The 12931-nt window shown below is 37.4% G+C and overlaps 1 protein-coding gene across 1 annotated transcript; it reads right to left on the minus strand.

Moving 5' to 3' along the window:
* Nucleotides 1-303: 303 nt before the first annotated feature.
* Nucleotides 304-2636, minus strand: LOC129886398 (putative pentatricopeptide repeat-containing protein At3g13770, mitochondrial). Its single transcript, XM_055961106.1, has 2 exons — nt 2053-2636; nt 304-1422 (listed from the first exon to the last, which is right to left on the minus strand). Exons 1-2 carry the CDS (start codon nt 2495-2497, stop codon nt 320-322), a joined length of 1548 nt encoding a protein of 515 aa, XP_055817081.1. The 5' UTR covers nt 2498-2636; the 3' UTR covers nt 304-319.
* Between the last annotated feature and the right edge of the window lie 10295 nt (nt 2637-12931).

The following is a 12931-nucleotide window of genomic DNA, read 5'->3' on the forward strand; positions in this document are numbered from 1 at the left end:
TGTGCTTGAGCTCTACCTTGTTGAACAATGGAGCAGTCTATTCTTTTTTCGCTGCTCATCCTTATTAAACAAGATACATAAACTCTGATGAGGAATATAAGTCCTCATTCCATTATGTTTTTGCAATATCCTTTTCTGTTTCATGGATAAAATCAGGACCAATCCAGCTTTTTCCGGATTCATGGATAAAATCAGGACCAACGGAGCTGTGCTTGAGCTCTACCTTGTTGAACAATGGAGCAGTCTATTCTTTTTTCGCTGCTCATCCTTATTAAACAAGATACATAAACTCTGATGAGGAATATAAGTCCTCATTCCATTATGTTTTTGCAATATCCTTTTCTGTTTCATGGATAAAATCAGGACCAATCCAGCTTTTTCCGGATTCCTTTACCATGGACCTTGCATTTATCAACTCTCTTACTCTTGTAGCATCTTCCCACCTTCCTGCCGATGCATACATGTTTGAAAGAATTACATAAGTTCCAGTATTTTCTGGCTCTATCTCCAAAAGTTGTCTGGCTACAATTTCACCAATATCAACATACAGGTGAGCCCAGCAAGCACCTAAAAGTGAACCCAGAATTGCAGCAGTTGGTTGAAAAGGCATCTCTTTGATGAATTGAAAGGCCCTTTCTACTTGGCCAGATCGACTTAGCAAATCAACCACACAACCACAGTGTTCAATGCTAACCTCAACCCTCTCTTTTCCATTACTTATATCGTTAAAAATATCTACACCTTTCACGTCCATTCCTCCATGGCTGCAACCAGATAACACAGCCAAAAGAGTTATGCCATCAGGCTTAATTTTGTCTTCTTCTCTCATCATTTTGAAGAGATCAACTACCTCCTTTCCCATCCCATGTTTACTGTAACAAACAAGCATCGCATTCCATGAGCTCACAGTTCTTTCGGACATTTGATTGAATATCGTCCTTGAATAAGTGAATTTTCCACACTTGGAGTACATATCAATGAGAGAATTATGAAGCGCCGCATAGAAGGGAAGTTCCAATCGAATAATACGGGCATGCAATTGTCTACCTTGTTCAACTGCAGCAAGACCTGATAAGGCTGTTAATACACTAGTATATGTAACATAGTTGGAAGACATTTGCTCTGCCTGCAACTTGCGAAAAAGCTCTAGTGCCTCTTCATATAGTCCCTGTTGAGCGTAGCCTGAGATTATAGCAGTGCAAGAGACAACATCTCTTTCTGGCAAGTTCTCGAAAACATATCGAGCTTCATGAACTTTGCCAGCTTTGGCATACATATCAAGGAGTGAGCTTCCCACATATATATGTGATTCGAAAGGGCTCTTTACTAAGAGACAGTGGGTTTGTCTCCCAAAGTGAAACCCAATTGCCCCGGTACATGATTTAAGCACTGTTGTAAAAGTGAACTCGTTTGGCGCAGTACCTGCAACAATTTTTTATTACAGTCGAGTCAAAAGAGGACAAAGAAAATTTCAACCGATGCATTACACTTTTTTTCAACATAAAAAAGCCCAATAAAATGTACTTCCTCCGTTTAAATTTGTTTGTCCCACTTTTCTTTTCAATCTATATAAAAAAGAATGCTTCTTTTCTTTATTGACAACTCTTTAATTTTAACTTGTTTTTTTTATATAGTGGAGCTTAGCTTGAGGCTTCTCAGCTGCAGGAACAGGGAACGAATCCTACAAAAATTGAATGAGTTCGCAATTAAGTACACAAGAAAGCCGCCATCCTCGCCCTTTAGAGATGGGGGCACAACAAAAGGTAATCAAAAAGGGCTTGCAGGCCTCAAAGACCACAAGATTGAAGGATATTTTGGTACATTTCACATATGTTTAATTTAAGAACACAAGATTCAGTAATTTCTTAAACCTCATGCCAAGTCAAAACCAGTCAAACAAATTAAAAAGGAGGGGTATGCAATTAACACTTTGTATGTCACAACAGATGCAAATGAATGATTGAAAGGAATATGTTTTTGTGTGCGACTCTGTTGCAATGCTGCATTGATATATAGGTAAACTGTATGTAATGGCCAAAGAAATTGAAGTACCTGATGTCAACATCTGAAGGAAAAGATGGATAGCTTCAGATATATGCCCTTTTTGAGAATAGCCAGACATGAGGGCAGTCCAAGAAACAACATTCCTTTGAGGCATTTCATCGAACACCCACCTGGCATCACCTAAAAGGCCACATTTTATGTAGAAAACAATAAGCCTTGTCCTGAGGTACACTGGAGGTTGATAATGAGTTTTGATCATGTGGGCATGTACCCTTTGACCTTCTCTTATAGCCATTTGGTTTATACATTCGTTTAACAGCGTATCGTATTCCTTGAATTTCACTTGGAGGCCTTGTTTCGCCATTTCGATTAAGGCTTCGGAGAGGGAACCATTGGAACTTAGACAACGGTACAAGAGTTGTCTCTGCTGGTAAAAATATGATTTTTTTATCATGGAGGAAAATACATGCTTACTTGTACTCATCTTGTTCATGGGTTAAATATTTAGTATACTCTACACCAACCTTTGCTTTTACTTGTACTCACTCAAAACAATGTTGGAACATAGTATTTTAATATTAACAATTTGTCGTAAACAATTTATGAATGTCCACTTTACCTTTTTTTTATGCCTATAAAAGGCACCGTAATCGGATGGGAAAGACGCACAAAAACTATGGAAAACAAAGCTTTTTTATCTCATTTTTTCGCTATTATTTCCCCTGTTTTTTTGTTTTCTTTTGTGATACTAATTTGATTTAAGTATTTAGGGGATGTTTGGTTTGAATACAATTTATGCTAGAATAAGTTATGATAGAATAAATTATATCAGAATTATTAATGTTGGAATTAGTTATCCTGTCTTTATTTCTTATTAATTGTTTGATTTGTTGTACTAAAAATAATATTCATTATATGTTTTTTAAAAATAAGTTGTTTGTTTACAAAACTACCCTCTTATTTAGCCTTTTGTATATATATTTTTTGGTAGATCTTTAATTATTCATTCTTAAAAACAAAACCTCCACCTTATTTAGTTTAATTATTTTTATCTATGAATTTTCTTTATATTCAAAATGTACCAATTTTGGAGGTGTCAATACTCCACTCTAAAAACAAAACATATGGCGTGATCACAACCATAAAATTTGAGATTAATTTACTCAAAACGCTTAAAAAATGCAGCAGTTGTTCAGCCTCAAATTTTCTTCAACCCGAGTTATTTGGCTTCGAATGCAATATATAATAAGCCCAAAACGTACTTGCTCTCAAATCTATCGAAGTTATCGTAGATATGTTAATAATGTTAGGTAGGGCTGTACAGGGCAAACCGATAAACCGCACCAAACCAACAAACCGAACCAAATCGGAAAAAAAACCCGACTAATGGTTTGGTTTGACTTGGTTTGGTGTTTGAAAAAAAAACCCGACCATTATAGGGTTGGTTTGGTTTTAACTAAAAAAAGTCAAACCGAACCCAAGCCAACCCGATTATAGATATACTACCTTTAAATTATGTTATACATGAAAATATTTATTAAAATGTAATTTATAAATATTTTTTAAAATTCGTACTATTAACTGGGCTTTAATTAGTGTTCCTATTATGATCAGTTGTAACAATGTTTGGGCCTTTTTGTTGGTACTGTGATTCGATGTATTCGACTTCTTCAATGTATTGATGATGCTCCTAGTGTTAGGAATTGGATTGAGAGCAGTGAAAGATGGTGAAAGATCTAAAGACACTGCTGATTTTATCCATGTAGTTGCATTTTTCTGTATTTGCACTGTGGTTGCCAATGCTTCATTATCTGCACTAGTGCTAATTGAATCAGTTTCTTCTGTTCTAGTTGGACTTATATTTGTTAGCCACTTCATTATTAGTCTTGTTTGAGCCATATCATCTTGAAGATCCAAAAACGTATCAACACGAGGTTGTAGGTCATCTTCTTCAGGTAAACACAACGCTGAGAATTTGCTGGAGAAAACAAGATGTGTCAGTCAGCTTCTATATTTTAGGATTCATAAAGCAACAGATGCCTAGATAGACCTTATATCATTGTAAACTGATTTTAAACAAGGCAGTGAAGCAATTTGAATTCGAGGACCCTTATATGCTTCCCAAAATTTAGTAATAGTATACATGGGAGTTTTTAACTTGAGTTGAGTTCATTTTTATTGGCACATTCCGAGTTACATGCTAGACATACCATGTCGTATGGTCATTATGACCAATAAGGATATTCAACGTAAAGAGGAAAGATATCGATAATTGCAAGACTTATTTAGCAGAAAGGAGGATTGAGTACAAAAAGCGATCACCTCCACTCTCTCTTCTCTGAATAACCAAAAGAGAAATAGACGAAAAATAGAAAAGAATATCCTACCATTGATATTTTTGAAGATTCCGAGCAACATAGGTTGGAACTACATATCAGAGAGCTAGATACTGCAGGGACTACAAATTTATCGAGGAAGTAAGACAATGATCAGGAGGTCTTACGTGCTGAGATGAGATGATGACATTGGAACTTTGAGAAAAAATTCAAGACGAGAATACTTGAAGAAAGGGAGCAGATAATCCTAGATGAACTCGGAAACTAAATCGTAGACAAGCAATAATTACTTGTTTGAAGGAGTGAAGTAGACAGAAGCAGAGATACGCGAATTAACACAAGCAAAATACAGGTGCAACTGCTAAACCAAACACTCCACTTTTGTCGTTGTCCTGTGATCTTTCACCTACAGTTGACAAACCATGTACATCAGCGTTTCATCAGGTCACCGACTCTATGACATCATATCACTATATTCTGGGGTGAAGTTTCAAGAAAAATGGCATAGCTACAAGAATTGATATTTCTAAGTTTCCAAAAGCTCTTCGAATCGGACCTAAAACAGAATAACATAAGTAAATGATAACTCTTAATGGGTTAACAATTAAATCGATAAAGAAAATAAGCCAATGATAACAACTTTAACGCCACTGTTGCTGCTAGCTACAATCTGATAATTGCACGTCTCTGCAAAGACAGGAAAGTAGATGCAGTAATTAAGTGTCTTGACCAAATGTTAGAACGACATTGTAGTTATTGACAAATAAGTGTAATTAGTTAGTAGTTAGCAGTGTGTTGTGTAGTTAGTAGTTATGCACATAATGTAAATATGTAGTTAGTTATTGGTCTGTTAAGTAATTCTGTCAAAGAGTTGTTAGTTTGTTAAGGGTTGTTAGATGTGGTTATTAGTGGAGGTTAACAAATAAGTTAACCACATTATATATGTACATCAGTGTAAGAAAAGCAAAGTGGAACTTCACTTTACTCTTTCCTCTCTCAGACGAAATACAAAAATCCCCAAATTTCTCTCAACTCTCTTAGGTCGTCTTCTCCAAATTACTCCTCTTCTTCAGCTTCTATTTTGACATTCTATTTCGACATGGTATCAGAGCGGGTCGCTGATTGAGGAGCTGGAGCTCGTCGGAGAAGCGATTGAGGAGCTGGAGTTCATCGGAGAAGCTTACTATCGCCATTGAAGCTCGGAACTGAAAATCATGGGTGAGCTCGCACAATCGCATACATCGATTGAAAAAATAGTCATAGAGCATGGCCATCATTTGTATGTGCATCCATCGGACACATCGGGATGTGTTTTAGCACCGGTGAAACTCACCGGATCTGAAAATTATGGGGTATGGAGTCGAGCTATGAGGATCTCTTTTCTAGCTAAGAAGAAGCTAGGGTTCGTGACTGGTACATGCACGAAGGAATCATTCGACGAATCGCTTCATGAACAGTGGGAGATGGTGAATGAAATTGTACTATCGTGGATCATGAACACAGTATCAGAGAGCCTGTTAAGCGGCATCGTGTATGCATCAAATGCACTTTTAGTCTGGGAGGACCTGAAGGAAAGCTTTGACAAGGTAAATCGAGTACGAGTTTTTCAAGTGCACACAGCTATTACTAATCTCAAACATGGAACAAACCCAGTATCGGTGTATTTTTCCAAGCTGAAGGAGTTGTGGAGTGAATCCGATTTGATAGCTCCTTCTCCGAACTGTGGCTGTCCAAAGTCCAGGGACTATATTGAGTATCTACAAGAGCAAAGGCTAATGCAGTTTCTCAGTGGTTTGAATGAATCTTACGATCAAGCTAAGCGGCAAATTTTGATGAAGTCCAATGCACCATTTGTAAATCAGGCCTATGCACTAATAGTGCAAGATGAAAGTCAACAGTTAAGTGTTGAAAAATCCAATCCTATAGCAATGCAGGTCAAAATAAGTGACAACTATAAGGGAGGCAATCCAATGTATTGTGAGCACTGTCACATGCGAAACCATACAAAGAAGGAGTGTTACAAACTTGTTGGATATCCTTCAAAAAGGGATAGCAAAGCCAACAAAAAGGTGGAAGGTTCTTATGATGGCTACAGGAAAGATAACAACTATCGAGAAGGATGGAGGAAGGATAGATACAGAGAAAGGTACAAGAGGGATAACAATGAAGGATGGAAAAAGGAAGCACATATTGCAGTGGCTAATAATGCAGATTGCTTTCAAGGGAAACATGCAGGTAAGGATGATAATGGAGGACAATATGTTGATGACAATAGAAGAAGTGATGGCAAGAGTAATCATCATGATTTAGAATATCAGTTCAAGCATCATGGCAATGACTCTAAAGAATATCAAGCTCATATGATAGGTATGGTCACTTGTCTGATGTCCCGGCTAAAAAGGTGTGAATGGATAGTAGATTCCGGTGCTTCTCATCATATCACTACAAATGACAAAATACTCAAGAATATTCATAGCCTGCAAACCAATAAAGTAGTAAGGATACACTTGCCAAATGGAAGTACAGTGCCAATTACACATACAGGAAGTGCAGAATTATTTGGACAGAAGAGAATCACAAATGTGTTGTTTGTGCCTGATATTAAATATAATTTATTATCAGTGTCACAATTAACCAAGGAGCTATATTGCTCAGTCAATTTTTTTCTTGATCACTGTATCTTTCAGGATCTCTACAGTGGCAGGGTGAAGGGGATTGGTAGGTTGCAAGGAGGACTATACATTTTTCAAGGGGCAGCTGAAGACTCTGATGAACAAGGTAGAGGAGATGTGAGGTAAGTTTACCTAGCTGATACTGATGGAAGGTGCAGCTTATGGCATAGAAGACTAGGCCATCCTTCTATATCCACTATGAAGATTATGGTAGAATTCCAAAATAAGATTGACATGAATGTGCATAATAATTGTAGAATATGTCCATTAGCAAAACAGACCAGATTACAATTCCCTTTAAGCATCTCTAGAGCAAATCAGCCTTTTGAATTGATTCACTTATATTTGTGGGGTCCTTATAAAACTCCTACTTTTGATAAGAAGAGTTATTTTTGTCACTATTGTTGATGATCATACCAAATATACTTGGATCCATTTGTTACAACTGAAGACTGAAGTGATTGTAGTTTTGAAATAATTTCTTGCCCTTGTGAATACTCAGTTTAACTGCAAGGTCAAGACCATTAGGTCTGACAATGGTACTGAATTTTTTAACTCTCAAATCTGTGAGCTTTTACAGAATCGGGGATACTTCACCAAAGCAGATGTCCTTATACACCTCAACAAAATGGGGTAGTGGACAGAAAACACAGGCAGATTTTGGAGATGGCAAGAGCTATTAAATTTCAGGCTTCCTTTCTAACAAAGTACTGGGGTTTCTGTGTTAAAACTACAGTATACCTCATGAACAGGCTGCCATCAAGTCCCCTGAAGGGCTATACTCCTTATGAGTTTCTATATCACAGAAAGGCATCCCTTGATCATCTAAGGGTACCTGGCTGCCTATGCTTTGTTACTACACTGCCTAAATCAGATAAATTTGCCTGTAGAGCCAAAGAAGCTGCATTCATGAGGTTTTCAGAAACCCAAAAGGGCTACATTGTACTTGATTTATCTACTGACAAATTTTTTGTTAGCAGGGATGTGGTGTTCCATGAAAATGAATTTCCTTTTAGCAACATTGCAGACTCAGAAGATAGCACATTTCTCCAACTGAGCCATGTTGATGCTGCATATGATTCCCCTTCCCCTGCTCACATTTGCCAGCCTCCACCAGTAGTAGCAAGGGAGACACACTCTGCTGCTGACAAGGTTGTTGCTGCTGCAGATACAATAGATGTTGAAGAACTTGATGATGATGATAATGCTGAAGCTGCACAAGAGAGTGCACAAATTCCATCTGCTGAAGTTGCACAATCTACTGAAATTGCACAAGAGAATGCACAAATTCTATTGCAGACTGGTGTTTCTCCTCCTGTTGTCACTGGCAACAGACCAGTCAGGTCAACCAAGCAACCTGGGTGGTTGAATGACTATGTTTTCAATACTAGCCATGACTACATCTATTCTATAAACAAATATTTGTCATATGCAGGCACATCAAAAAATTATAAAAGTTATTTGGCTAAGTTCTCTGCCCTAGCTGAACCAAAAAATTTTAAGAAGGCTTTAAGGGATGCAAGGTGGATAGAAGCTATGCAACAGAAGAATAAGGCCCTTGAGGACAATCATACTTGGAAAATTGTTGATCTTCCAAATGGAAAGAATGCAGTTGGTTCTAAGTGGGTATACAAGATCAAGTATAAGGCAAATGGGGAGGTAGAAAGATTCAAGGCAAGGCTGGTAGCCAAAGAATACAGTCAAAAGAAGGACTTGATTATCATGAGACCTTCTCTCTAGTGGCTAAAATGATCACTATGAGATCAGTGATTGCACTGGCAGCCTCAAGAGGGTGGAAACTTCATCAAATAGATGTGTACAATGCATTCTTGCAAAGGGATATTTATGAAGAAGTCTATATGGAGATGGTAGAAGGGTTCAAGAGACAGAGGAAGACCAAGGTATGCAGGTTGCTGAAGTCTCTGTATGGCCTAAAACAGGCATCAAGACAATGGAACATCAAGTTGACTGATGCATTGATAGCTGCAGGATTCACACAAAGCCTTCATGACTACTCACTCTTTACAAAAAGGTCAGGTAACAACATTGTCATAATACTTGTATATGTGGATGACCTTCTTATCACTGGAGACAGCAATAGTCTCATAGAAGCAGTCAAACAGATCCTGCAGCATGACTTCAAAGTGAAAGACTTGGGGGAACTCAAATACTTCCTTGGTATAGAAGTTCTGAGATCACAACATGGAATCATCCTTAATAAAAAAATTATACATTGGAGCTCATATCATAGATGGGCTTAACAGGCACAAAGCCAGCTGCCACACCACTGGAAGCTGGAAACAAACTGACTATTGTGGAATATGACAAGGCTGTTGGAGTTAAAGGAGATGAAGCCTTGGAGGAAGTCTCAAGGTACCAAAGGTTGATAAGAAGGTTGATGTATGTCACCATCACTAGGCCAGATATCAGCTTTGCAGTCCAAACACTAAGTCAATTCATGCAAGAACCCAAGGTCTCACATTGGGAAGCAACTGTTAGAGTGGTCAAATACCTAAAGAATGTACCAGGTCAGGGTCTTGTTTTAAAAGCAAAACCTACATAGGAAATAACATGTTGATGTGACTCAGACTGGGCAGCATGTCCCAACACAAGAAGATCTATTACTGGTTATGCAGTAAAATTTAGAGAGTCACTAATCTCTTGGAAATCAAAGAAGCAGCAAATAGTGTCCAAGAGTTCAGCTGAAGCTGAATATAGAAGCATGGCAGCAGTTGTTGCAGAAGTTACTTGGCTGCTGGGCTTGTTCAGTGAGCTTGGAGTGAAGGTTTATCAGCCAGTAGCTGTTTGGAGTGATAGCAAGGCAGCGATTCAACTTGCAGCGAATCCAGTCTATCATGAGAGAGCAAAACATATAGAAATCGACTGTCACTTTATAAGGGACAATATAAAGGAAGGAATCATCAAGACTAAATTTGTAAAAAAAAATGATCAACAGGCAGACCTGATGACAAAGGAACTGAGCAGGCAGCAACATATGTATTTGATGAACAAGTTGGGAGTGTTGGATGTTGTACACCCTCCAACTTGAGGGGAAGTATTGACACATAAGTGTAATTAGTTAGTAGTTAGCAGTGTGTTGTGTAGTCAGTAGTTATGCACATAATGTAAATATGTAGTTAGTTATTGGTCTATTAAGTAATTCTGTTAAGGAGTTGTTAGTTTGTTAAGGGTTGTTAGATGTGGTTATTAGTGGAGGTTAACAAATAAGTTAACCACATTACATATGTAAATCAGTGTAAGAAAAGCAAAGTGGAACTTCACTTTACTCTTTCCTCTCTTAGACGAAATACAAAAATCCCCAAATTTCTCTCAACTCTCTTAGGTCGTCTTCTCCAAATTACTCCTCTTCTTCAGCTTCTATTTCGACATTCTATTTCGACATTAGTCCTAATGAGGGGACATATAATTCCATTGTTGTGCTTTGTGACGAAGGATTGGTTCATGAGGCCTTCTCAATTCTCCAAGCTTTGAGGATTAAACAAAACTCCTCCAATTATGATTTCTATAGAGCTTTGATTTCTAGTTTATGTAGGAAAGGGAACACATTTGCAGCATTTCAGCTTCTGAATGACATTACAGCCCACGGATTTACTCTAGAGTCTTACACCTATTCATCATTGATCAGAGGATTGTACTTGGAAAAGATGTTGGTGGCTGCCATTGATGTATTCTACATGATGGAAAAAAATGGATATGGGCCTGATGTTGACAATTTCAATGCGCTTGTCCTTAGTCTATGCAAATCCAGAAGAACAGACTTGTAGCTAAGGTATTTGAGGACATGATCAGCAAAGGTTATATGCCCAATGAGATAACATATACCATTCTAGTTGAAGGCATCATCCGTGAAGAACACAAGGAGTTTGCATCAGTAGTCCTAAAGGAATTGCACCGGAAAGAAGTAATAAGCAGAAATATTGTTGAAAGACTTGCTATGCAATATGAGCTTGAGGATATGGCAGTATGCTGATCTTTCACAAAAACAACAGCGTGTGGTCATAGGATGAGAAACTAACAAAGGTTATTCATCAGCAAATGCTAAACACACCAAATCAACAAAATTATTCTCATGTTGTATGTCAGATGGGAACTTTACACAACTAATAATACTTCGGAATAATTGGTTTTCAGATATGGTAATTGAGTGGTGAAACTTGTGGATTTTCACTAGCTTGCTCTTGCTACTAAATTGCTGTTACAAAAATAGTTGTATACCTCCTTTATCTAAAGCTTTCTTTCTAGTTGCCTATTTTATGATAGAACAAATAGTAGGATACACAATCCTCCGCAACTCATCTCTTTCAAAAATCAAGACTTGGACTCTCGGTTTTTGATCACCGCCCTGTAAGTCCTAACCAAAGAACACACAAAACATATATACATGAATCTATACAAGATCAAACCTTAGAAATTCTTTACTTGAATCCTTTGGGAAAGAGTCTCAGTAGGATCCCAATTTTTAATTCTGCACTTTCAACCATTAGCATTTGGCCTTAAGTTGTGACATTTTCCGCCTTAAAATGCAGCATATTTTGGCTAAAAAATGCAGTCAAATGAAAATCCTAACTACTTCATAGGTTAGTTTTGTGTTGGATTTTGGTCTTTTTCCCTTTCTATGTGGATAAATAAAAGTCCAATTTGGACTAGCCCACTTTTGCCCATAAGTCCAATTCTTATGGTGCATATGTAAGACACTTCTAGGTCTTATTTTTCAAGATACACAAAAGAGTATAGCAGCCACACATAGAGAGAAAAGTGAGAGAGTGTACATTTTCACACAAGCCTTAGTAGCCATTTTCAAATCTCGATTCCCGCTTTGTTCCTTGTTCGTTTGAGCTGATATTTGGGCAGCTTGTTCCTTTCAACTTAATCTTTGATTGGGAACTGACATAGGTGGTTTTGGAGTGATTTAGCTCTAGATTTTAGCCCATGAATAGTAGCTACATTTTGGTGATTTTGATCCTTTTACTTCTCTAGTTTTTGGTGTTATTTTGTAGTTGTTGTTGCTCTTTGTTTGGCACTTCTTTGGTGGCCATTTTGGAGAACACTTTTGTAACTCTTGTTGATTATAGTAGATCTTTTAGTCCCGTGATTTTTACTCTTCACACCGAAGAGGTTTTCACATAAATTTGGTGTCTTGTGTTGTTGATTTAGTTTTGCCTTGCCATATTTATTTTTGATAATTTGTTGGCTGCCCCAAACAGTTTTTGTGCTTGCATTAGTTTTCCTTCTCTTAGTTCAAATAGAAGGAAAAGTTTTGATTTAGATTTTCTTCCGCTATTTGTCATGACCCGACCTAGGGCCTAGTCATAACACGGCGATGAAATCCCGAAGAGCTCCAACCAAACCTCTTGTACATATCATAAGCATACATAAGGTAAAGTAAAAGCGAAAACATCATAAGAGAGTCTAAACCATGAATAGTAAATGAAGAATGTCACATGACAACATAGACTCGAAATATTTGTCCAACTAGATGCCTCTACACATGAGTATGGGCGTAGGCTAAGACATGTCTCTAACTCACCCTCAATATGAAACATAACAAAAAGTCTTTGAAACAATAACCAACTCGATGACTAGTCCCCGATAAATAAGGACTCACCACAAACACCGTCGGATAGAAAAGCTTAACTAGCCACATGGACGAATATGATCTTTAACCCCAACCCCTATATTATGAGACAATGTAGGTAAAAAGTATACATTAGTATATTGGAATGTACTAAGTATGTAGGCAATGCAACGCATAGAAAACCATGTTTGTACAAATGACCATTTTAACTAGCATGATAGGAGAAGTAGTAAAAATCATAAGTAGTCTTTAAGAAGGATCAATGCATAATAAATCATAAGAGTATTATATAAAGTAAAAGATAGGATTAGTCATTTATAACA

Source organism: Solanum dulcamara, chromosome 1, assembly GCF_947179165.1.
Source record: "Solanum dulcamara chromosome 1, daSolDulc1.2, whole genome shotgun sequence".
NCBI lineage: Eukaryota > Viridiplantae > Streptophyta > Magnoliopsida > Solanales > Solanaceae > Solanum > Solanum dulcamara.